Genomic DNA, 26,972 nt, shown 5'->3' with positions numbered 1-26,972 from the left:
CCCACATCCTCCTCAACACTTGTTATTGTTTTGTTTATTATAGCCACACTCGGGGGTTCCCAGGTGTTTCTATCAACTTTCAAACTTAGGAAAGAGCCATTATTATATTATCCAAACTGCAGGAAGGGGAATTTTGGTCTCCTGGTTAAGAATATGGGCTGTGATCTAGGTGATTCTAGATGGAAAGCCTGGTTCTCTACTTTTTTTAGACACACTTGCAATTGTTCCTGGAAAGTGGGGATAGTAATGGCGAGGGTGAAAGGAGCAGATGTTTCTGGCACCCTAGGTTAGTCTAGTGCTGCCACAACAAATTACCACAAATTGGGTAGCTTCTAGCAGAAATGTATTCTCAGTTCTGGAGCCTATGAGTCTGAAATCAGTGTCAGCAGGGATGTATGTTCTCTGAAGGCTCTAGGGGAGGATAGCTCTGGTCTCTCCAGGCTTCTGGTGGTTGCTGGCAATTCTTGGCATTCATCACTCCAGTCTGCCTCAGCCTCCACAAAGCCTCCTGTGCATCTGTCTCTGTGTCCCAATTTCAAGGACACCGGTAGTTGGATTAGGGCCCACCCTCCTCTAGAATGACCTCAATCTGATTACATCTGCAGAGACCCTATTTCCAAATAAGGTTACGTTCTTAGGAACTAGGATGGGGGTTAGGACTCCCAGCATATTCTTTGGAAGGCTGGTCATCATGGATGTAGTGGCTGCCTCCCAAGAACTTTCCTCTTAGGCCAGGAGAGCCTAATGCCAGTGGGGGCCCTTGGCAGGGGAGGGGCAGAGATGAGGCCCAGAGGTCTAGGCTTCAATTTGCTCACCTTATACTTGGCTGGTGAATTTCAGTCACAAGAGTCACCTTCTAAGCTCATTATGATGTGGTTTTGGAATACAGGTGAGGTTCGGTGGGGTGGGGTCGGGAGCTGACAACCAAGAGAGACATCTTTGGTGGTTTATTAAAGCCCAGGGATAGGACCTGTGGGCAGAAAGAGCTGCTGCACTGGAATATGAGGGGTGGCTGATTATATACTTTGGGGTTGGGGGAGGTAAGGAAAAAGGTTTTCAAAAGGATTTTTATATGTTAAAGTAGACTCAGAGGCCTTGCCATTGTCAAGTTAAGGTGATTTTTCCTTCTAGCCTGGCATTAACATTAAGATAGTTGGGAACTCCCTGGAGGAACTTTATACTCTGCCCACTTCAAGTATCTGTCAATGGACTGCAGGTTATAAGGACATTTAATTGTACCTACATTTCCTACTGGAAGATAGGTTATTGATAGAAATGCTTTGTTCTTATAAAATGCTAAGACATTTGTAAACTCAGGGACACTCATGTCTTGCAGGATTGTGATCTCTATAAATTGTTTTTCCTTTCCTTAGTTTTAGGGCAGCCAGGAGTGCCTGAGGAATGTCACGTAAATCCCATCGGCGGGGGGGGGGGGGGGGGGGGGGGGGGGGGGGGGTTGTGGGGTGTCAGCTTCTGCTTTGTCCTCAGCTTGCCTTCTGTTCCATCAATTAGAATGTTCTTTTGGGGCAAAAAAATCATAAGATTTGGAGAAACAGTCTAATTTCCTCTACACACGGAGTAAAACTGGAGTTTGCCCTTTTTAACCCTGATTCCAAAGCCAAGTGGCCCTGGGTATCTCCATATCCTAGGCCCCAAGAATTTTTTTTCCTCTTTTGCAGTCTGTCACAGCTATTAAAGTTTGTGAGTTTCAGCTGGCTGGAAACAGTGCCCAGTGCTTTTTTTTTTTTAAAGATTTTATTTATTTATTTGATAGAGTGAGAGAGCACAAGCAGGGGGAACAGTAGAGGGAGAGGGAGAAGCAGGTTCCCCGCCAAGCAGGGAGCCCGATGCGGGGCTAGATCCCAGGACCCTGGGATCATGATCTGAGCCGAAGGCAGACGCTTAACCATCTGAGCCACCCAGGTGCCTGCCCAGTGCCTTTTAAAATTGATTTGTTCTTGGCTGCCTCAGACTTAAAGCAAATTATTTAGAGGCAGAGCTTTGTGGAAGGAAACAATCATCTGGCCACTACAGATAAGGCCTGGTAAGGCATTCGCTAAAAAAGTACAGAAGCAAAGCTTTCAAGCTGTTGTTATATTCAGTTTCCAAAAATATATTACAAAATATTTCAGTCACAAAGAGTAGAGCAAATGGTACATTGGCCCTTCATTCCCATTACTGAGATGAAATGATTATCAGAATTTTGCTACCCTCGTCTCTCTACTCTCCCCTTTATGAAGTCTTTAAAAAATCAGATTCCAGACATCACACCATTTCACCCTTCCATAGTTCATCTCTAAAAATTTGCATCTCTAAAAATAACATTTCTTACATAACTACAATGTTATTATCCCACCTGGAAAACGTTAACAAATTTGTTGCATATAATCCAATACCCAGCCCGTATTCACATTTCCAATTGTCTCAAAATGGATTTTTTTTTTTTAAAGATTTTATTTATTTATTTGACAGAGAGAGACACAGCGAGAGAGGGAACACAAGCAGGGGGAGGGGGAGAGGGAGAAGCAGGCTTCCCGCCAAGCAGGGAGCCCGATACGGGGCTCGATCCCAGGACCCTGGGATCATGACCTGAGCCGAAGGCAGACGCTTAACGACTGAGCCACCCAGGCGCCCCTCAAAATGGATTTTTTAAGGGTGCCTGGCTGGCTCAGTCCGTCAAGCAAACCCCCTAGATCTCAGGGTTGGAGCCCCACGTTCAGTGGAGATGATGTGGGATACAAAGGCAGAAGGAAATGTAGATAAGATTAAGTGTCCTTATAACCTGCAGCCCATTGACAAATACTTGAGGCAGGCAGGGTATAAAGTTCCTCCAGGAAGCTCCCACCTCTTAATGTTAATGCCTTGCTAGAGGGAAAAACCACCTTAGTTTGACAATAGCAACGCCTCAGGTTTCCAGCGATTCTTCTTTAGCATATGAAAATCCTTTTGGAACTTCCCTTCCCTTTATTCCCCCCAAGCGCAAAGTATGTAATCCGTTGCTCCTCACAATCCTGGGGCAGCAGCGGCAGTGGTATTTTGTGCCCGTTAGTCCATTCTCATGCTTTAATAAAATCACCTTTTTGCACCAAAGACGTCTCAAAAATTCTTTCTTGGCCCTTGACTCCGGACCTCACCAACATTGCGAAACTACATTATAGAGATTACTTAAAAATAAAATCTTAGGGGTGGCTCAGTTGGTTAAGTCTCTGACTCTTGGTTTGGGGTCAGGTCCTGATCTCGGGGCTCTCAGGTGGAGCCACCCTAGGCTCCTGCTCAGCGGGGAGTCTGCTTGACAATTCTCTCCCTCTGCCCCAACCCCCACATGTGTGCGCGGGCTCTCTCTCAAATAAATATTTTTTAAAAATGAAATCTTAAAAAGAAAGGAAAAGTGTTTTTTACAGTTGGCTTATTAGAATCAAGATGCAAACAAGGTCCTGAGTTTCTCACCAGATCTCCCACAGGGTAAGTAATTTTGAGGTGAACCACAATTAGAGTGAGTTCCTGAGGGCCTCACCAAATCAGAGAACCTAACAGCAGTGACAGTAATGGGCAGTTGCCAAGCTGAGGTCTGCTCCCCAAAGCAACGTCCCTTCCATGCCCCACAGGCTGAACAGTAGGCATTTCCAACTTCTTGCTGACTTCAAATTCTCAACTTTTTCACCACTCCGTCTCCAAAAAAAGCTGGCTGAATGCAATAGTCTCTAGGTGTTATTTCAGCGTCCAAGGTCTTCCAATGGTTCTTCCAAGTGGGATCCAGTGGGTTAGGTAGCTAATAAACACTCTGAATCTAAGATCAGTAGTACTTAAAGCAGGCTACACATTGGAATCACCTGAAGAGCTTTAAAAACTGATGTCTGGGTCTGCCACCCAGAAATTCGATTGTAATCAAGCGAGGTTGTGGCCTGGGCACGAGGGGTTTTAAAAGTTACCCAGGTGACCCTAACGCGCAGCCGTGGCAGAGAACCACCGAGGAGCCCTGCAGGGCAGGGTTCCCACTTGGCTCTCCTTAACCTGCTCCAAGGGTTAAGCCGGAGCTGGCGGGGCGGGGCCGGGGGCGGGGCTTCGGGCCGGGGGCGGGGCCGAAGAGGAAACAGGGCGGGAGAGTCCCGGTCACTGCGGCCAGCACGCTCGGCTGTTGCAGAAACGAGCGGAAACGCCTCCGTTTTACAAAACAAAGCGGAGAAGCGGGAGGCGTGCGCGGTCCGCGGGGCACGGGCCTCGGCGGTGGGTCCCTCCAGTCCGGGCGCTTCGGCACCTTTGGGTGGAGATGGAGAGAGGCCTTGAGAGCTGCCGGCGCTCGGAGTCCAACGGCCTCTGGGCACATCGGATCACGGCGGTGGAGGAGCTGCAGAGCCGCGTGCAGGAGACCCTGGACCTGCTGTCCCCGCAGGAGCTGAGCAACTTCCGCATCTTCCTCAAGTCGGTGGACGAGGAGCCGCGCGTGACCCCCTTGCGACTGGAGCTGGAGGGCAAGAACACGAAAGGGCTGGCCCGTCTCCTGGTCCAGCACTACTGCGAGCCCGCCGCTGCGTCGCGCGTCCTCACCAAGGTGCTGCAGCAGCTACGCCGCGTCGACCTGCTCCAGCGCTGGCAGGACGCCGCCGCCGCCGAGGACCGGGGTGAGCTGGGGGCGGGGCCTGGTGAGCGGGGAGCCGCGGGGCCGGGGGCTGGGCGGGTGGGCCGGGCCCGTGTAAGCGCGGGGTTTGGCCGCGGCGCCCGAGGGTTCCGGGCTCGGCTTGGGGGCGGGGCACCCGGTTTGACTGGGGGTGCGGAGGCTAGCGGAGCGAGGAGGGGGTGGGCTTCCTGGGACCCAGTGACGCGCGGCGGGAAGTGGGAGCCTGGGGGGGAGGTGGTCCCGAGAGTCGCTGTTTCCGAGCGCGGAATCCGAATGAGCCGTCGAAGAGCAGCGATCAGGATCTAACCAGCACATTTTGGGATCAGATCGACTCAGCAGGCCTGAGATGCTTTGTTAACATGTACCTTCAAGGGATGATGATGTGGGAGGTTTCTAAATGATGCAGTGAGAAGCACGGTATTGGAATTCCCGCTGTCGCATCTCCAGGGAATGTATTTACGGGGGCGGAGAGGGGAGGGCCCCTCTTCTTGCACACCATGAGACTATTTGCCATTAATCTATGATCAAGAAATGCAGTATGTAACAGGTTAAGGGAGGTTGGGGCTTCCCCCTTCCAGATTTAAGAAACGTATGTGCACCATGATATGTGTGTGAGAGAGACAGAGAAAGCAGCACTTAAATGAGAACCATCGAAGTAGACACTAAAATATACCATCCGTGACCTCTGCCATTAGTATGCTTACGATCTGATCTGATTGAGCTTTGAGGTGTGTTACGGTTGCTGATGTTGTTTAGATTTGTAATGAACGGATCACAACGGTAATGGCCCAACGAACATGGCGTGTAGGCAGAATACCCGCTCAGTGGAAACGACTCTCCCTGCTTTGCGTCGCCTGTACAGCATTTGTGTTGTCCCTCCCAGCTTCGTTGTTCAGGTATCACATGAACACCTCTTTAAGTGTTCTCACCTCTTTAGACTTTGAGTCTCTTACTGTTGGTAAAGTGGTTTTTTTTCCCAGAATCATCCAAACTACACAATATTATGGCTGTACCCTGTCGGCACCCGGTAAATATTTGAATTAAATGCTAAGAGATTATGTTAAGTTAAAAAAAATATCTAATTTCTTTACTTTATCTGTCCCTTTATTGATGTCTTGATCGCCTCTCCAGGAAGTACCTGTAAAGTAATGTCAATCAATTACACCTTCTCCTTTTTATCCCCCGCCTGGCTCTTTCTGCCCTTGTACCTAACTGCGGTCTAAGGGAGGTCTGTTTTAAGTTTCTAGCCTTGTAGGAGTTTGAAAGAGGGTGTGTTCATAATCCAGGGAATCTGTTCTAAAACGAGGTTGAAGCCTACAGGACCTGAAAACATAAGGCAACAGAATTCTCTGGGAGGAGCTTCCTGTTAACAGTAATGACAGTGGATTGATTGAAAAGAAAAAAATGGGGAAAAAATAATGCAATAATGCTCTTTTTTTGTTTTATTCTCTTTTCATGAAAATTCATTCAGGGATTCCAAGAAAGATTCTAAAAAGAAGCTATGATTGTGTGGATGGCGAACTGGTAAATATTTTTGCTCTTACTCCAGCACTACGCACTGGTGAGGAACAATGGTATTTAGCCACTTTAGCTGACATTGGAACATTTTTTGTGCTGCTGTCTTGTTAGTTAGAGGAAACTGGTTGTCTCAAGTGGTCAGATCTCACTGCTTTCTGTTATGATTGTGAAAGATAAACATGAGCCATTTAAAACCGCTGTGCCTGCATTAACCAAATAGGTAGGCACTGCTGTTATTTCTATTTTATAAATCAAGAAAAATGAGGCATGGAGGTTCAAGGATGACAGGATGTGTGGCCTTGGACGGCTATATAAATTGCTGGTTGTAGGGCTTTTTTTTTTTTTTTAAGTTTTATGATGGACATTTTCAATAAATACTAAAATAGAATAGAAAAACAAATCTCTCAAACTCCAGTCCAATGTACTTATGACCCTGCTTCAGCAAATTAGTAACATAGGGCCAATCTTGTTTTGTCTGCTTCCCGGCCCAATTATTTTAAAGCAAATCCAGATAACCTATCACATTCATCTACAGATACGTTAGTATGAATCTCTAAATCTTTAGTACGAGAAAGAGGTTGTTCAAAACATAACCACAATGCCATTATTCTGCCTAAAAATAACTTCTTAGTGTGTGCAAAGATGTGGTTGGGATTCAGATTTCATTGACTGGGTCCTATGTCTTTTGCAGGTGGTTTGTTTGAATCAGGATGCTGACTCATACAAGGTCAACACAGTTACAGTCGATTGCTTTGTGTCCTAAAGCTCTTAACTTAGGACACTTCTCCCTTCTTTAACCTTTTTTCTTATTGTTTAATTATTGAAGAAACCAGGTTATCTGTAGCATGTCCCATATTCTGGATTTTGATGACTGCAGCCCTGTGTGGTCATTTAACTCTGTTCCTCCGTCTGCCATGCTTCCTTAAACTAATAGTGATAGCTATACATGGGAATTTAAAACTGAGATTGGCCTATTAGTCCTGGTGTAAGGAAGATATTTGAAAGAAGTATAAATCCAGTCATGCCCCCCCCCACCCTCCTTCCATAACTAATAAGAGAGACAATCACTGTTGCAGCCCTGATCCAAACTGGGAAACCTCACCATTGATCCCAGAAGAAACTCATTATTTCAGATCGATAACATATTTGGATTTCTGAGTTTGGTTTGGTTTGCTTTAAATATTACTGGCTTTCCTGGAAAATAGGACTGTTATGACCTGAGGGGCAAGCGGAAGGCTTTTATCATGTGCGTGGAGAAGAACAGACCAGGGGCTCAGCGGGACATCCATCTAATGGAGGAGTGGCTTGGCCAGTGCCAGTTTGAGCATACACAGTGCATCGATCCTAACAAAATGGTATAATTTTCTTTTTTTTTAAATTGGGTTTTGGAGGGGCACCTGGGTGGCTTAGTCGGTTAAGCGTCTGACTCTTGGTTTTGGCTCAGGGTCCTGGGATCCAGCCCTGTGTCTGACTCCATGCTCAGTGGGGAGTCTGCTTTAGGATTTCTTTCCCTCTCTCTCTCTGCTCCTTCCCCTGCTTGTGCTCCCTCTCTCTCAAATAAATAAATAAATCTTAAAAAAAAAAATAAAAATAAAAATTGGGTTTTAGTACCTGGCAAGAACCAGGACCTGCTGAACAATCCCATGCATGTCCTGATAAAATTCTTGATGCTTTTGTAATCTTACGTGTGTGATACCCTACCTCCCCTTCCAGTCAAGCAGGGACCTCTTGGGCTCCAGTCTTGGCTAGGGCTATGCAGTTGAAGAGGGAAGGGGACCCAGGAAGATGTTCTAAGCAAGATGGGCAAGGAGGCCCAAGGACAAGGCGTGAGTCTGGAGTAGGCAAGTTCCAGAGACTTTGGGAGCAGGAAAGGCCAAGGAAACCCCTTTGAGAGGTCAGCAGGAGGCAGGCCAGAGGCATTGCAGCACTGTGAGTCCTTGTGGGATTCACTTGGAACCTGGAAGAGGTGTAGAGAGGGAGCTGATAGCCCTGGGCAGACCTGCATTGTGACCTAACTAGTTGATACTGAAAAAATAAGGTGGAAGAACAGTGGTGGGAACTCAGTTTGACCTCTCTGACTCTACCTGAGTCATGACCTAGACCTACCCTTTTTTAGGGATAGTAACATGGGAAAGCCCTTCCTAGATCCCAGAAGTCCCTGCTAATGAATATCCAGGAACAGCGCAGCATGGGGCTGTGGATGCCACATAGACTGCCTGGGCTGGAATCCTGTCTCTTCCTAGTTGTTACCTTAAATCTGGTTCTCACCCGAGGGTGATTTGTCCCCCTCATTTGGCCATGTGTGGAGACATTTCTGGTTGTCACACCTGGAGGGTACTACTGGCCTCTGGTGGGTGCTATCATGCCCAGAAGAGCCCCCACAGCGAAGGGTTTTCTGGCCCCAAATGTCCATAGTGCCATAATTTCAGCAGCCCTGCCTGAAATTGACTACTTTCCTCTCCCGGAAATGGGGTTGATGAGAGTGGCTTATTTTGGAGGGCTGTGGTGATAATGAGCTGCTGTGTCAAAATGCCCAGAATAGTAGCGGGCTTATAGCAAGTGCCCAGTAAGCTTTGATTTTATTATTATTTCAAAGGTAAAAATAGACTCTTTCACTTTCCCCAAGGATTGTACCAGAATCTCTTACCTATTGCATGGTTTTGAATCAGATGGCAGATACTCTGCCGGTGTTCCTTTCGTTTATTCTCTTAGGGGTCTCCAGTGGCCGCTTTGCCTGCATCCTGGCACGTTTAGTTTATTTGTAAATATTTAGCAGTGTTACTGCAAAAGTATTTCATCATTCTTAGTTTCATTTTCCAGATTATTAGTTTGGTTAAACATCTTTTGGCCATTGTTTTCCTTCTGTAAATTATCTGTTCTGTTTCCTTTGCCCTTTTTCCTACTGGGTAGTCTTTTTCCCGCTCTTATAGTTATTTTCCTGGACTTTATTCATTTACAAAATGTAGTGCAAATACTTCTCTCTTGTGTCTGTTACTTTTTTGATTTTTTGTTGTTGTTGTCTTCAGTTGTATAGAAGTCTTTTTTAAATTTTTTGTGAGTAAACCTGTCAATCTTTTTTGGTGGCTTCTTGATTTTTGTGTCTTGATTAAATCCCATGCCTTACCAACTTAAAAAATGTTTAAATTATTTTTCTGTACTATTTGTATAGTTTAAGGTTTCCTTTCTAACTCTCTGGAATCTTACTTTTGACGTGTGAGGTAAGAGGTCTTACCTTATGTCCAGATGGATAGTCAGTTGTCTCAACATTTATTGAATGATGTGTCCCTCCCCCACATATTTGAAACTCCACCTTTATCATGAAATAAAGTCCTATAGATAATTTGATTGGTTTCTGGAATCTAAAATATCCCATTCATATGTTTGTTTATACTTCTGCCAGTACATCACTGTTTATTCACCGTGATTTTTTTCAGGACATTTTGATGTCTGACAGGACCTGTCCCTCCTTTTTTTTTTTCCTTTTTGACTTCTGAATATTCTTGGCACTTCTTGAACATCATCTGTTCTCTGTGAGCTTGAGACTAATCTGGTTAAGTTCCACCGAAATCCTTTGGGAGTTTGATTGCCATGACACTGAATTGAGACTCATTTGGAGTGAATTGACAAATTAATAGTGTTAACAGAGCATGGGCATGTCATGTGTATGTTTCCTCTTCCCTGAAGCTTTCTTTATCCTTTTCTTCATTTAGGTGATGTGTGTTTCTTAGGTTTATTCCTAGGTATTGTCCTTGTTTGGGTGTGACCATGAACGGGACCCCCTTTTCATTATGTGGTTTAAATGATTGTTGCCAGGGCGCCTGGGTGGCTCAGTCGGTTAAGCGTCTGCCTTCGGCTCAGGTCATGATCTCAGGGTCCTGGGATCGAATTCTGCATCAGGCTCCCTGTTCAGTGAGGAGCCTGCTTTTCCCTCTGCCCCTCCTGCTGCTCATGCTCTCTTTTTCTCTCTCTCAAATAAATAAATAAATAAAACCTTTAAAAATTTTTTTTAAAAAATAAATGATTGTTGCCAGGTAACTGGGGCGGGTGGTGGGTGGTGGGCATTAGATCTTTGTGAGTTAATCTTGTGTCCGGTCAGCTCTCCAGTTGCTAGTTCCAGTAGTTACTTGGTTGATTATTTTCTATTTCTAGATAGTCATGGTATCTGTAAGTAATGAATTTTAGCTCTTTGTTTCTTGTATTTAGACTTCATTTAAAAAAAGTTTTGTATTTAAATTTAATTTAATTAACATATAGTGTATTACTAGTTTTAGAGATAGAGTTCAGTGATTCATCAGTTGCATATAACACCCAGTGCTTATTACGTCAGATGCCCTCCTTAATGTCCATCACCCGGCTATCGCATCCTCCCACCAACCTCCTCTCCTGCAACCCTCAGTTTGTTTCCTAGAGTTAAGAGTCTCTTATGGTTTGCCTCCCTCTCTGTTTTCATTTTATTTTATTTTTCCTTCCCTTCCCCTATGTTCATCTGTTTTGTTTCTTAAATTCCACATATGAGTGAAACCATATGGTATTTGTCTTTCTCTGACTGACTTATTTCGCTTAGCATAATACCCTCTAGTTCCATCCACGTCATTGCAAGTGGCAAGATTTCATTCTTTTTGATGGCTGAGTAATATTCCATTGTATGTATATACCACCAGGGTAGCTCTATTTCTAATTTTTATTTATTTTTTATTTTATTTTAATTTTTTTTTAAAGATTGTATTTATTTATTTGACAGAGAGAGCGAGAGAGCACAAGCACGGGACAGTAGAGGGAGAGGGAGAAGCAGGTGCCCCACCAAGCAAGGAACCCGATGCGGGGCCCAATCCCAGGACCCTGGGATCATGACCTGAGCTGAAGGCAGATGCTGAACCATCTGAGCCACCCAGGCGCCCCTCTATTTTTAATTTTTAGAGGAACCTCCATACTGTTCTCCAGAGTGGCTGCCCTGTTTGCATTCCCACCAACAGTGTAGGAGGGTTCCCCTTTCTCTGCATCCTCGCCAACATCTGTCGTTTCCTGAATGGTTAATTTTAGCCATCTGACAGGTGTGAGGTAGACTTCATTTAACTTTTACTCACTTTACTGAAGTGAGGAGCTAGGATCTTGGCTACGAGGGGCATGGGAGCTGTGATAGTGGCCATTCCTGCCTTGCTTCTCTCTCTGGGGGGCTTGATTCTGATGACGTCTCCCCATAGGTTCTGGCAGACCTGTATTATTGGTAGACACTTCCATTCCCTTCCATTTCTAGCTTTTTGAGGGCATTAGTTTTCAAGAATAACAATTTTTTTTGTTAAAATAAGTTAATAATATAAAATTTACATCTACTAGCCCCTTGGGGAGCTATAATTCTGTTGTATTTTGTGGTAGAGAATTGGAAATGCCCTAATTCTGTCCAAGAAGAACCAGTGGCACAAGAAGAAATCGTGTGAATTCTGAAAGCAACTGAAAGGGAAGTGACCAGTTAAGGAACTGATATTTATCTCCTAAGCCTGTTTGAGATGTGATTATTGTTGTATTTGTCATGTCCTCCGATTGTGAGGGAAAGGGGCCATCTCTAGCATTTCTGGTTTTTCTTACCTCCAATTCTTTTGAATACGTTATCCTATTTTACAGGTGTTAATTGAGAAAATAAGATCATTCCGTGATGGACTCAATGAAAGTAAAGATGATGTTGGCTGTTGTCTTGTTACCCTTATGTCCCACGGAGAGAAAGGGTTTATTAAAATGGAAGATGGTGAAAAAGTCAGCCTGGAGGACATTTTTGAAATGTTTAATAATAAAAATTGTCCAGCACTTCAGGAGAAACCAAAGATCTTTATCATCCAGGCCTGCAGAGGAGGTAAGTGAAGACTTCTTTGTAACAGTCATGCTTCTAGGAAATTCTCCTACGGATGAGTGAGGAAAGAAAAAGAAGTTAAAAATATTTGTTTGTTTCTTTAAAATCAGAGGCCCCTCTGCTGATGTGACTTTAGTTGTGTAGTGTACTAGAGACTTTGGGCTGGGAGGAAGGGATAGAAGGAGAACTTAGGCTGAGGAAGGGTCCAAGTCTCTCACGTCATGAGGTGGGCCAGGGAGATGTGTGCAGTTTCCAAGGGCTGTCCCACTGTCCATGGGATGCCAGGCGGCCTGCGGGGCCGACATCCAACTTCTGTAGCTTCTGCGGATATTTCTGTCTCTTGTGAAGATACCAGCTTGTTGGGACTTTGATTGGGGGCTCCTGGTATCTGTGGTGTATTACTATAGTTTGTATTTTTGTTCTTCAACAAACAGAGAGAAGAGACACCGGTGTTGAGACAGACGATGAACCCATGGAGTCTGACGACATATCCGAGAGGAGGAGGCTGCCCACCTTCAGTGATTATTTCATCATCTATCCCACCCAGGCAGGTGAGACATGAGGGTAGATGACAGTGCACACACTTTCTTCCAGAAGGTTTGGGTTATTTGTACCTTTTTTTTTTTTAATTTTTTAATTATCGGTGCTTTACAAATTGACATGTATAAGGAGATTTTTCATTAACCCATCCATCTCTCTTTACAAATGTTCCCACTTTTAGAGATGGCAGGTTGGCATCTTACTGTTCATTTCTTCCGGGAAGGCACGAACCTCTGAGCAAAATATCACATGGTAAATAAGATCACTGGCTCTCCTGTGAAAAAGATGTTGGCCCAAAACCTAGTTCCTCCACTTACTATATTGGAGAATTTCAATATTTTTTAATCTCTAGATATATCAGTTTCTTCATGTAAAACGGGAATGATGGAATTTACTTATGTCATTGAGATGTTACATAAATTGAATAATATAACCACAGATGTGCTTATCATAATAACTGGCATAATCCAAAAAAAGAAATTAGCTACTATTATTACTAATACATTATGCTAATAATATTATCATCATTACTTCATTACTAATACTATTATTAATTTATAAGGTAAGGTCCAAAAGAATCTTGTGTGTGAAGAGCCACCTCTTCACTTGATTCACTTGTAGGAGAGCTAGAATTAAGAGGTCAAGGACATTTCTTTAGCTGGGCTGTTTTTTTGTGGGGTTTTTTTTGTTTTTTGTTTTTTTTAAAGTCATGTCTACACCCAACATGGGACTTGAACTCACAACCTGGAGATCAGGAGTCACATGCTCCACCAACTAAGCCAGCCAGGTGCCCCCCTTTAAATGTTTTTATCTTAACTTCTTTCGAAGAGGATTCAGGCAGTTTACAAAAATGTATATGGAATTCAACATAAATTTTATTTTTTTTTAGAGATTTTATTTATTTATTTGACAGAGAGATCAGACAGGCAGGCAGAGGGAGAGGGAGAAGCAGGCCCCCCGCTGAGCAGGGAGCCCGATGTGGGGCTCAATCCCAGGATGCTGGGATCATGACCTGAGCTGAAATCAAGAGTCAGATGCTCAACCAACTGAGCCATCCAGGCGCCCTCAAGTTAGAACATTATTATTATAAGTTTACAATCCATGTTTCTGTTTATTCATGTGATTACCATTTTCTTCTCTATTCCTTCTTGAATCTCAGACCATTTTTCTGGATTCATTTTCTTTCTTCCTGAAGTATATCCTTTAGAAATTCATTTAAGGAAGATTTATAGGTGGTAAATCCATTTTAGCACCCAAATCTGGCTGTTTATTTGACAGAATCTTTGCTTATTTCTTCTTGTGAGTCCATCTTTTATTTCTTCAAACATTTCAGGCGGTTATTTTATATTTTGTACCTAATACTTCCAATGCCTGATGTCTTTGGGGGTCACTCATTGGGTTGCTTTTGTTGACTGTCACTCATGGTGGCTTATTTGTGTGTTTGAAGTCATAGTTCATTTGTTGAATCTTAATCTGTGTGACTTCTGGGAGCATGAATAGGGAATTCTTTTCTTTAGGGAGGATTATTACCCACTTGGACCACTGTAACTCTCTTTGGGGTCACAAGGTGAATGCAGGAATCTCAGGTTCATCTCCGGCACCTCCCGGGCACATCTTCAAGACTTTTGTGCCCTCGCTGGAGGTTTCCTAGTCCCTCGGACAGGGTGCAACTCTGTTTCATGTTTACTTTCCGCTCTGAGCTCAGGTTTCAGTTTCCTCATTTGGAGGAATAGGAGCCTTGGAGATTTCCATGAATTTCCGTCAGCCCAGGATAGCATTAAAAGTTTTATTTTAATCAAATTTTACATCTGGAGGAGCATTTAAAGTATATGGTGTCAAAAGTGGAAAATTTGGAATATGTGTTAAAATCTCTCAGAGTTATCCACTTTTATTTCATCAGAGAACACGTAAATGGCCTGGCAGTACCGAGTATATGTGGGGATATGGAGCAACAGGTACTTCCATACACCACTAAGGAGAGCAGATTAGTTCTACTTCTTTGGGGAGCAATGTGTGATACCTAGTAAAGTTAAAAATATGTTTATGCCATGACCCAGCAATTTCACTCTGCATATATACTCTAGTGCTGTGGTCCCCCAACCAGGGGGCCACAGTGAAGTCACATAGCTCTACTTAATTCTGGGAGCCACTAGCTTGAGGTCGTTTATGGTTTTTACAATTAGATTATGCTGCATTCTTTTCAATGATACCGTATCTTGGGGGAGTTAAGTTTTGGAGGGTTGCTGAGATAAAAAGCAAGTACTTAGGTATCCTGGGTTGAAAAGTCATGCAGTGCCAACAGGTGCACACATCCCATTAGTAAGTAATTATGGTTCTTTAAGAATGAAATTAAAATATTATTTGTCTTTCAGTTTGTGTGAGTTCTTTCCCCCTAAATGGCTAATAAGTTATTTAGATAATAATACGGAGCTTAGAGCTATCTACTTTAGTAAATGGAACTCTCAGATGTTTCTTTTGACCTAGGAGCACTGCAAAAAAAGTTACTAAGACACTAAGGGCACCATGAATTGAGAAAGTCTGGGAACTTCTGTGTAGGGGAATCTTTTGCACGTGTATATGCATGATATGGGATGACCAACTGCCCTAGTTTGCAAGAGATGGAGGGGTTTCTTGGGATACTGGACTTTTCAGTGCTAAAACTGGAAAGTGGGTGAATGAGGATGCGTTGAGCACTCTAATCTGGGCGCTCCTTTGAAATTGTTTATAGTAGGGAGAGTGAAGAGGCGGGAAAGCTACAAGCCACTGGGACTGGTATATTCAAACTGTAGAATATACTATGCCACAGTTGAAAAGAATCCGTGTGGAGAAGTTTTAAATGTAACAATGAATGAAGATAAGGCAGCTGTAACAGGATACAGATAGTATGCCTTTCATATAAAGATTTAAAAACACAATAATACAATCTATTATGATTGAATATATAGCTGGTAAAAGTCTAAAAATATGGCACAAACAACAGCCAACACCTTTGTAGCAGGGACTGCCTCTGGTAGAGGTACAGAAGGCAGGGAAGTGGGACCAGAAAGTAGTCAGGGAGAAAATTGAAACGAGGCTTCAACTGTATTTCACCAGAAGAGAAGGGCTGAAGCAAATAAAGCAAAATGTTTCCTGTTTGTTAGATCTGGGTGGTGGATGCTCAGGTGTTCGATACACTATTCTGTGTTCTTATTTTGGTATTTTTAAAGAGATGGGAGCTAAAGAAAGAAATTGGAAACTGCAGATACAGCCAGCTCTGATGGAGTTTTGCTATGAAGGGAGTTGAGAAATAGACAATCTGGATGGTGATGAAGGATCAAAGTTTTTTTTTTTGTTAAGATGGGCAGTACTGCTGCACAGCTGCTGATGGAATGATCCAGTAGAGAGGGGACATTTTTTTTTAAGATTTTATTTATTCATGAGAGGCAGAGGGAGTGGGAGAAGCAGGCTCCCCATGAGGAGGGAGCCCGACACAGAACTCGATCCCAGGACCCCGGGATCAACACCTGAGCCAAAGGTAGACGCTTAACCGACTGGGCCACCCAGGCGCCCCAAGCGGGGGGATATCTTTAGGAGAGATTGCAGGTGCAACAGCTGGTGGAGCTGAAATTTTGAGCATAGGCAGTGTATATCCTCCAGGGATTAAGTTAGACTGATTTTTCAAATGGAAGAAAGAAGTTGCCCTTTTCCTCTGTGGGGAGGACTCCAGGAAGAGCAGGTTTGAGGAGGAGGGGAAATCCAGAGTTGGAAATGGTAATTAGCTGTCCCAGTAGACATGTGAAGAAGGCAGTTGATTATTTAAGTCCGGAATCAAGTGAGTGGTCTGCCTGGGAGAGAGAAATGTGGGGGCCATCAGCTTGTAATGTAATTTAAAGCCATAGTCCTAGATGAGGTCACGGGCCTTGCTCCAACATTTATAAAATGTCAAGATGAAGAAGAGTCAGTCATGGAGACTAAGAAGGAGCACCCACTGACATGGGAGAGAACCAGGTGGGTGTGCTGGGCTGGAAGCCAGGCACAGGAAGGGTTTTAAGAAGGAGAGAGTGACTATGTCACACCCTGCTGACAGGTCAAAAAGGATGGGGACACAGAATTCATTGGGCATCTTGACAAGAATAATTTGGGATGTGGACAAAATTGTGGACTCAAAAGAGCAGAACTACAGCTACATGTGATAAAAAGGATCAAATCTCAGAAATAGAACATTGAATAAAAAAAATCACAGTAGATTTGGGTTTGTTTTGGTTTTATTTATTTAAAGTTCAGGCAAAAACACAATGTATTCAAGAATAGCATATACACGTATGTATGTATATGGTAAAACTGACATTAGTGGTTTCTGTGTGGAGGAGACGGAGTGGGGTCTGGGAGGAGCGCACAGGTAGATGCTAATTTTCCTAATACCTGAGTCAATGAGCAAAAGACCTAATAGAACATTAGGTTTGGGCTATTAACTGATAATTCCTAGGGAACACCATTAACATGGAGAAGATGCTCAATTTAGAAGAAGAAAGTAAACAATATTGGAGTACCACTTTTCATCTATCGGATTGGCAAGAGATCAAAAAGTTTGAATGTATATAGGGAATATACTTCTTAATTCCTGGCGGAACTGTAAATTGGTAGCACTTCTTGGGAGGACCACTTGGCATCTTCTAGCAAAATTGTAAATGAACACATAATTCCTTGTCGAGGATTTTATCTTCCAGGTATTTAGTACATGTCTGAGTGACATGTGCTCAACGTTATTCAGTGATGTTGTTTATAATAGCGAAAGTATAAGGACAACCTAAACATCTATCTCTAGGGGACTAGTTAAATAAATTATGATAAATCATAAAGTAACAACTATTTAATCAGAGGAAGAAGCTCTTTATGTATTGATGATGAGCAACCTCCAAGATGAACTGGCAAAAACAACAACAGAAAAATCAGGTCCTATAACAGCATGTACAATATACTACTGAGATCGGGAGGAGGGTGGTTATACCCTCAAATATGTATCAGCCTCTTTGTACGCAGTGTAGATCTGGAAGGATACACGAGAAACGGATACCTTTGGTTTTCTTGGGCATGGGATGAGGAGGGAGGGAGACTTTGCTGGATTCCTTTTGTAATTTGAATTTTAAACCATTTGTATTTGAGTCTGTTTTTTTGTTTTTATTTTTCAAATTTTTAAAAAATTTTATTCATTTGAGACAGAGCTACAGAGAGAGAGAGCATGAACAGGGGGAGAGGGAGAGGGAGAAGCAGACTCCCCGCTGAGCCAGGAGCCCAACGTGGGGTTCGATCCTGTGACTCTGAGATCATGACTTGAGCCAAAGTCAGATGTTTAACCATCCCGAGCCACCCAGGCGCCCCTTTTTCTTTGTTTTTAGATTCCACATATAAGTGAGATTATATGGCAGTCTTTCTCTGTCCGGCTTATTCTACTTAGCATGATACCCTCTAGTCCATTCATGTTGTCACAGATGGCAAGATTTCATTCTTTTTTATGGATGAGTGATATTTTACTGTGTGTGCACACATGCACATGTGCACATATAATATAAATACGTAAAGATACATATATGTATATATATATCACTCTTACCGATGGATGAATTGTGACTCATTTGAATGTATTATCCATTCAACAAATGGATTTAATCACTTCTTGGCCTTTTGGCTAAGATCATGTGCAAAAAATGGATTTAAAACGTTTTCAAGTTATCTTCTTTTAGAAATTGGAAGATTTCAACAAAATTCGGGTTTCTGACATCTTAGCTCACTATGGACATTTATACCAGCTACCTGACCGCAGTGAGTCCTTAGAGCTTGTCTCTCCTGCTTTGTGACAGAGGCATGTCATCTGTATGCAAGAGAAGCTGCAACATGCTCTCACCTGCTTATTGACTATTTGTAGTTAGTCTTGTGATTGTCGCTCATGTTCTATGGCCAGAGTTCTCTAAACAGCTTTATTTTTTTTTAAGATTTTATTGATTTATTTGAGAGAGAGAGAGAGATCATGAACAGGGGGGAGGGGTAGAGGGAGAAGCAGGCTCCCCACTGAGCAGGGAGCCCGATAGGGGACTCGATCCCAGGACCCTGTGATCATGACTTGAGGCAAAGGAGACACTTAACTGACTGAGCCACCCAGGTGCCCCTCTAAACAACTTTATAATGCAAGTATGGGGAATCCCAGTCCTAACGATACTTTATTTGACCTTGTTTGGTAAATCTGGACATTTACTAGCTTTCGGCCATAGTCTAAAGTTCTCCAATATCACTCATCAGACTCATTTTTTTGTGGCCTAGAATCTGTCCTGACGACTGACCCCATGGCCATGAATGTAGGATCGCTGATTATTTTCAAAGCAATGAGAAATTTATAATCTATCATTTGATAAGATACTTGGCAGCTGCTCTGATTTTCGTTTTGCTGACTGACACGTGATTCTTCAAAGGTGTTGAGACCGCATTAGGTCAGAGGTTTTCAAATGTTATTTGCCATAACCCACAGGAAGAAATAGCTATTGTGTTTCACCCAGTCTAATGCCTTGATTGTAAGACATACCATTATTTTGTATTCTCTATGCCACAGAAGAGATTATACATCACATCCAGATTTCAGATTGGTGGGAAAAAGAAACTTCGATCTTAGAATTGATAAAATACATAATTCATTGTATTCTATTATATCTATTTATATAGAAGTATAAATATACATGTAATACTAGTTTTATAAATCATAGCTGCGCTTGCTACATTTGAGCCACTTTAATATTTTCTATTACAGCCCATTTTATCCCATTATAAAAAAAGGCAGTTTCAGTCTGCTAAATTGATTTCTTGGCTGATTATTGGGCCACAACCGACAGCTTGAAGCACACTGGACGAGATGGATTGTCAAGCTTTGTGATGAGGCGTTTCTGACTCAGATTTACTCTCAGAGGGACAATACTGAAATTCCTGTGTAGTTCCTACACTGAACAGATAGGTTCTGTGGATTTGTTTACAACGTTATGGAGATGTAATTGAAGTATGAGCTGTACATATTCCACGTATACCATTTGAATGCATGGGAGAATACATTCATGACACCATCACCATGATCAAGATCAGCGTAGACTTCTATCACCCCAAAAAGTTTCCTCATGTTGAAATCTATCCCTGCCTCCATCCCCATCCCTGGGTCACCACAGTTGTACTTCCTGTTACCACAGATTAGATTACATTTTCTGGAATTTTAGATAAGTAGAATTATATAGTATGTATGTTTCCTGTCTGCCTGCCTGTCTTCTTCCACTCCACATAATGGTTTTGTGATTTGTCCACGTTGTTTTGTCTATCAATAGTTCATTTCTGGGCACCTGGGTGGCTCAGTTGGTTAAGTGACTGCCTCCGGCTCAGGTCATGATCCTGGAGTCCCAGGATCCAGGCCCGCATCAGGCTTTCTGCTGAGCAGGGAGTCTGCTTCTCCCTCTAACCTTCCCCCCTCTCATGCTCTCTCTCTCTATCATTCTCTCTCAAATAAATAAATAAAATCTTTAAAAAAAAATAGTTCATTTCCTTTTATTTCCTTCCTCTATCAATAGTTCATTTCCAGTATTCAGTTGCATGAATATAACACAACGTGAACACAATGTGTTCAGCCGTTCACTGGTTGAACATTTGAGTTGTTTCTAGTTTTTGGTTATTAGAAGTAAAGCTGCTGTGAACACATGTGTGTAAGTCTTTGGGCATATGATTTTGTTTTCCTTGGGTACATACCAAGAAGTGGAATGGTTGGTTCATATAGTAGGTATATGTTTGACTTTTATTTTTATTTTATTTTTAAGATTTTATTTATTTGTCAGGGAGAGAGAGAGAGAGAGCACAAGCAGAGGGAGAAGGAGAAGCAGGGAGCCCGATGCGGGGCTCGATCCCAGGACCCTGGGATCATGACCTGAACAGAAGGCAGACGCTTAACCATCTGAGCCACCCAGGCGCCCCTATGTTTGACTTTTAAAGAAACTGCCAAATTGAAATTCTTTTTCAAAGTGGTTGCATCATTTACATTCCCGCCAGCAATGTATGAGAGTTCCAGTTTCTCCACATCCTCATTATCAGTTGGTTTGACCTGTTTTAAAAATTTCAGACAATCTGATATGTGTGTAATAGTATTGCCTTGGGGGTTTAATTTGCATTTCTTGGAGGACTAATGATTATCTTTTCCTGTACATATTGGCCATTCATATATCTTTTGCTGAATGTCTGTTCATATCTTTTGTCCAATTTTTTATTGGGTTGTTTTCTTGTTAAGTTGTAAGAATTACTTATGTATTCTGGATACAAGTTCTTTGACATGTATTACAGATAGTTTTTTCCAGATCTGTGGCTTGCTTTTCATTTTCTTAATAACATCTTTCAAAAAAACAAAAGTTTTGGGGGCACCTGGGAGGCTCAGATGGCTAAGCATCTACCTTCGGCTCAGGTCATGGTCCCAGGGTCCTGGGATCGAGTTCTGCATCGGGCTCCTGGCTCAGCGGGGAGTCTGCTTCTCCCTCTCCCTCTGCCTCTCCGCCCTGCTTGTGCACACACTCTCTCTCTCTCTGTCTCTCGAATAAATAAAATCTTTAAAAAAAAACAAAACAAAAGTTTTTAATTCTGATGAAGTCCAGTTTATCAGCTTTTTCTTTTTATAGTTTATGCTTTTTGTGTTCTTTTTTTTTTTTTTATTTTTTTTTATTTTATTTTATTTTATTTTTTTATTTTTTTTTTTAAATTTTTTTTTTAAGATTTTTTATTTATTTATTTGACAGAGAGAGACACAGAGAGAGAGGGAACACAAGCAGGAGGAGCGGGAGGGGGAGAAGCAGGCTTCCTGCTGAGCAGGGAGCCCGACGCGGGGCTCGATCCCAGGACCCTGGGATCATGACCCGAGCCAAAGGCAGACGCCTAACGACTGAGCCACCCAGGCGCCCCTATGCTTTTTGTGTTCTAAGAAACCTTTGCCTATGCTGAGGTTGCAGAGATGTCCCCATGTTTTTTCTGTTCCAGCCTAGATTTATTATCAGAGGGTACAATTTTGATATTCCCATCAAATTTCCACACTAAACTGACATGTTTTGTGTTTTTTAATCTAACAGTAAAAATAATTTCACTGAATTTTTGAGGACCCCAAAATGAATTCTATATGGGTGTGTTCTGGGGGTATTTAGCTTAAAATCCTAAAGCAAAAGTCAGAAATTAAAAAAAAAAAGAAAATGAAGTAAATATGGCAAAATGATGATAACTGTTGAATCTAGGGGATGATTATATGAGAATTTGTTAAACTTTGCTTTCTACTTTTGTGTACATTTGAAAAGTTTTATTTTAAAAATTCATATAAGAGAATTGCCCTTGTGAGGGGTTACATGCTGCTGGTCACAGGAGTCCCCTGGGAGGCTCAGGTGCTTCCTCTTTTTGTGTCTGTGTCTCTTACAGCCCCATACACACTTATTAATGCAAGAGTGCTTCTGTATTCTCAGTTCAAAGCCATTTTCCAGGTTTATATGTGGGTAAAAGACAAAGTGTGGTGCAAAGGGAGGAGGAAAACGGACGAAATGTCTTGTGTTTGCTTTGTAGATCACGTTGCTTTACGGCACCCTCGCACTGGTTCCGTGATGATTGAAGCGATGTCTAAAGTCTTTAAACAGTACGGAAATAAGTGGCACATCGCTGACTTCTTCACCAAGGTAAGTAAATTCCAAGGGAACTCGTGCTCCATTCGTGCTGACGGTAATGCACTTGATGAGAGCATTTTCAGGAGAAGGTTGACTTTAGCCATGAAAACATGAGAGATACTGAAAAGTTGCTTGGAAATGATGGGCTGATCGTGAGTTTTGATGATGGTGGCATTCAGAAAACATGGTTGAGCCAGCTGCTGAGGGAAACGGATAAGTGACACTTTCTGTTCATTTGTAATACGAGTGCATTGGATATGAGGTGAGCTTTCAAGTTCCTGCCTGCTCTGTAGCCCACCATTGCAGTCAGCTTTGGCCTGACTCAGGACTTCTTTAATGACCGACTCTGGCTCACATTTGTCTCGCCATTTTGTAGCCCATAGTAAACATTCACTGAATGAATGGGTGCCCAATAATGGCAGTAGATTTATACACGAACCATAGTTTGGAGAATGGCCCAATTATTGTAGTTTATCATGTGAGGATTAAAGGGCAAGTTTTACATCCAAAGAAAGCTAATTAGAAGAGACTGTCGAAGACTACAGTAACATGGGGCACCTGGGTGGCTCAGTTGGTTAAGCGTCTGCCATCAGCTCAGGTCATGATACCAGGGTCCTGGGATCAAGCCCCACATAAGGCTCCCTAATCAGGGGGGAGTCTGCTTCTCCTTCTGCCCCTCCCCATGCTCCTTCTCTCTCTCTCTCTCTCACTCTCTCTCTCAAGTAAATAAAATCTTAAAAAAAAAAAAAGTACAGTAACAACAATGCTAACATCTATTATCTATTGCATGGCTCACTCCATGTCAGTTACTGTTCTCTGTGCTACACAGATATTAATCCATTTAAGCCTTCCAACACCCCTCAGGTAGCTACTGGGATTCGCATCCACTGTGACAGGTGGGGGCTAGTCAGTGGCTGGGCTGGCATTCCAGCCTGGGCAGAGTGCTTCTAGAGTTCATGCTGTAATCACTGAAAAAATGTTTTGCTGACCAATGTTCATTAAACCTTTACTGAACACCCTTCATTTTTATTTTTATTTATTTTTAAAGATTTATTTATTTATTTGTGAGAGAGAGAGTGAGTGCATGGGAGGGGCAGAGGGAGAGGGAAACAGAATCCTCAAGCGACTCCTTGCTGAGGTGGGGTTCGATCCCAGGACTCTGAGATCATGATCTGAGCCGAAACCTACAGTTGGCCGCTTAACCGACTGAGCCACCCAGGCACCACCCTTCATTTTTAAAGCACTTGCTGAGTAGGCCCTAGCAAAAAAAAAAAAAAATCCAAAAATGAGCATGATGTGGCCTTTGTATTAAAGGCACATACAGCTTAGTTAGGTAGCAGATGGTAACTGTGCTTATAACCAACCCCAAGACTGTAGAGCTGTGGGATGTTTTGGACATAGCATTATCCAACCCTTTCATTTTACCACGTGTTCCCAAGGCTTAGAAAGGGTTAATATCTTGCCTACTATTACCCCGGGGCAAGTTGAGACCAAACCTAGGCCTGTGGACCTGAGTGTACTGCTCTTCTCATCCCGAGTGCTGCATTCCAAGCACTTGGTGGGACATGCTCTTTCGAATGCCATTTGCATCACTTTCCGGAATGCATAGAATTCGGCCGTTTCACTCTGTAGGGTTTACTAAAAGACTTTTGCTCAGGGCTTTTAGACAGTTTGTGCTTTAATCTTCCAGGTGAATAATAGAGTGGTACACACTGAATTTCATCTACATGAAGAACCAATTAAAGTATCACTCGTCATGGAATCAACTTTAACTAAATTTGTGTACTTCTGACATCAGGAAGATGAAAAACTAAGGACTGCTTTGTAACAGACTTTGTAAAGAGCTGAGAGCATTTGTAGCATAGTACTATTAGTTAACATTTTGCATTATTACTGTCAACAGCTGTATTTCTCCAAATCGTTTTGCATATATATAGTATTTTTCTAAGATTGAACCGTGCTTATTTGACGCTTAGAAGTAATTTGACTTCTTTTAAAAGATCACTGTTTTTTGAAAATGATTTTTCCTGAACTGTTATCAAAACATGGAAGTCCAGCTCTATTTGTGGACCATTTTTATCATGTGCTTTTTTTTTTTTACTGATTACACCCCATCCTCTCTCACTTGGTGCTGGTGTTCGTCCTCATTTTCTTGGCTGTCTTCAAGAACTGTCTTTATGTAGTCTTGTCCTATGTTTTACCTGATTTCCTCCATATTCTTGTCTGTAGCCAGACTTGTCTCCTTTTGACTCCATGAGCCATTCTCTAGTCTTCCCTGGATGTACTCATTTGTACTCTGTGCCCTTGATGCCTAATGTTTCCACCTTCCCCCATCCCCCAGCTTCCTCCCAGCTGCACAGCACCTTTGAACTGCTATTTTCTCTGCCTGGAACACTCTGTTCCACCCCAATCTATTCAGTCCTTCAGAGTTTGGCTCAAGCATCCTTTGCACAGGGAAGCTTTTCGCAACCCTTCATGCTAGGGTCAGCCTTTTCTACGTGCTCACAGACCCCGTGCTTTTCTTCTGCAGCAGTTAGCAGTACTGTACTTAAGTGACTATGTAGTAGCTGTTAAATCTCTCTCTTCCAGTTCAGTCATAAGCTCCGAGAGGCAGAGGCCACGTGTCTCATTCATCCTTGCCTAAAGACACAGAGAAGCGCTGTGATGAATGTTTACTGAATGACTGGTCTCTGTCTTTCAATTATTTCGTCCATTCCTCAGACCTCACCTCATTACCTCTGTGCATCTAGCCACCTTCTAGTCATCCCCACCTACTTGGATGTCCTGTGGCCACTTTAACTGAACAAGTTGGAAGTCAACCTTACGTTTCCCTTAAACCTCTTCATAAGACCCATCTCATTGTTAATAATCCTTGGAGTCCCCACTGCCTGCAGAATATACTCCAATTCCCCTAGGAGAATATCCCAATTCCTTCTCTGTCAGGCCTTAACCTATACTACTTGTATACTGCCTACTTGTCCTGGGTCTTGACCACTCCAAGTGATTTGCCCTCCCCTCTATAACCCCCTCTCACAGAATCAGGCTTGTGGATTACTGAATGTTGAATGAATGCTCTTGGCTATGTTATAGTTCATTCTCTCCTTTCTGCCTGAAATGCCCTTTGTTCTCACTGTGTGCTTCCTCTATACCATGCATTCCTTAGGGTGCAAGTTGGGTCCCATCCCACTAGAATGAAAACCTGTATGTAGGCCAGTGTTTTTAGAGTAACAAACTCCGGACTGAGCATGAGTTTTCATTGTAATTGTGTTCTAACTTCCGCTGTAACTTTGGACTATATTAAACCCCGGTTTCCACATCACAACAGGAGGGCTGGTTCGGCTGGGAACTCATTCCACTGGACTTCGATGAACTTTGGCTTCTTAATAAACTGTTCGTGAATATCCTGCAGGTGTGGCTATCTAAGACTGTTGGGCCTGTATGAGGTTACAGGTGTTTGGTGAAAATGCTCTGAAGATTGAGGGTCACGATGACTGAAGCAACCCGGAATCTCCAGGCCTGTCTCCATTTCAGGGACAGTTATGTCCTTTTTATGTGATTTCTCAAGTATACATATGTGTGATTGAATTAAAAAACTTTGAGTTTTGATATTTGATATGTAACTTTCCTTTTTTATAGAGCATTAAACGGACACCTTGGTTCATAAAATATCTGGTGAGCCTTTTCTGTTCACTTGCATGCTGTGTGAGCCTAGGATTCCCGGCACAGGCGCTCATTTCAGGGGAACGGCAGCAGCTGAAATAGGCAATAGCTCTTATTTCCTGAGAGAGGTTAAAGGACTTCTTCAGAGTCAGAGGTTAAAGGACTTCTTCAGAGTCACACCATGTGGCGAAGCTGGGATTCTAATGCATGAGCACTTAACCGACTGAGCCACCCAGGTGTCCCCCTTTTTATTATTTTTTAAAGATTTATTTATTTTAGAGAGTGTGCAAGCGGGGGGGAGGGGCAGAGGGAGAGAAAGAACCCTGAAGCCGACTGTGCCCTGAGCGTGGAGCCTGACATGGGGCTCAATCCCATGACCCCAAGATCAGGAGCAGAAACCAAGAGTTGGAAGCTCAACGAACTAAGCCACCCAGGTGCCCCAAGTTTTTATCTTTTTAGATATGAACCCCAGAAATCAAAAGTTTGCAAAAGATAGGCTCTGAGATTTTTATTAAAAATTGGCATGAACAGGGACACCTGGGTGGCTCACTCAGTTAAGCGACTGACTTGGTTTCAGCTCATGTCATGATCTCAGGGTCGTGAAATTGAGCCCCTCGTTGGACTCTGCTTAGCTCAGAATCCACTTGGTACTCTCTCTCCCTCTGCCCCTCCCCCCTGCTCTCTCTCTCTCAAGTAAATCTTTTTTTAAAATGGGCATGAATAAAAAATGTTGTGAAAACTTGTGCAGGAGGACTGGGAAGCAGCAAGGTGGCCACAAGAACACTACAGATATTCTTTGACAAATGCCTCTTGGGGCAAGGGCTCCTCACCATGGTTTACTGCTACCACAGTCAGGCATTCATCATCTCTGGACTTTTGTCAACTCATTTCCTCGCCAAGGATTTTCATCACGCAGATGAGTCCTCAAGAGCAAAGTTACTGGGGCGCCTGGCTGCCTCAGTCGGTTAAGCGTCTGCTTTCAACTCAGGTCAGGATCCCAGGGTCCTGGGATCGAGTGCTGCATCAGGCTCCCTGCTCAGTGGGGAGCCTACTTCTCCCCCTAACTCTGTTGCTGCTCCCCCTGCTTGTGCTCGCTCGTTATCTCAGTTTCTCT

The 26,972-nt window shown here is 43.0% G+C and overlaps 1 protein-coding gene and 1 pseudogene across 1 annotated transcript; both read left to right on the top strand.

Moving 5' to 3' along the window:
• Positions 1 to 4,187: 4,187 nt before the first annotated feature.
• On the top strand, positions 4,188 to 23,990 carry LOC110594317 (caspase-14-like). The gene is made up of 7 exons (XM_021705854.1): positions 4,188 to 4,619; positions 6,087 to 6,139; positions 7,339 to 7,488; positions 11,753 to 11,978; positions 12,410 to 12,526; positions 22,101 to 22,210; positions 23,889 to 23,990. The coding sequence occupies exons 1-7, from the start codon at positions 4,268 to 4,270 to the stop codon at positions 23,988 to 23,990; spliced, it is 1,110 nt and encodes a 369-aa protein (XP_021561529.1). The 5' UTR covers positions 4,188 to 4,267.
• On the top strand, positions 18,161 to 18,326 carry LOC123326859 (annotated as a pseudogene).
• Positions 23,991 to 26,972: the final 2,982 nt, after the last annotated feature.

Source organism: Neomonachus schauinslandi, chromosome 1 (assembly GCF_002201575.2).
Source record: "Neomonachus schauinslandi chromosome 1, ASM220157v2, whole genome shotgun sequence".
Taxonomy (NCBI): Eukaryota; Metazoa; Chordata; class Mammalia; order Carnivora; family Phocidae; genus Neomonachus; species Neomonachus schauinslandi.
Note: the sequence above shows the minus strand (reverse complement) of the source record. Positions and strands in the feature narration are given on the sequence as shown.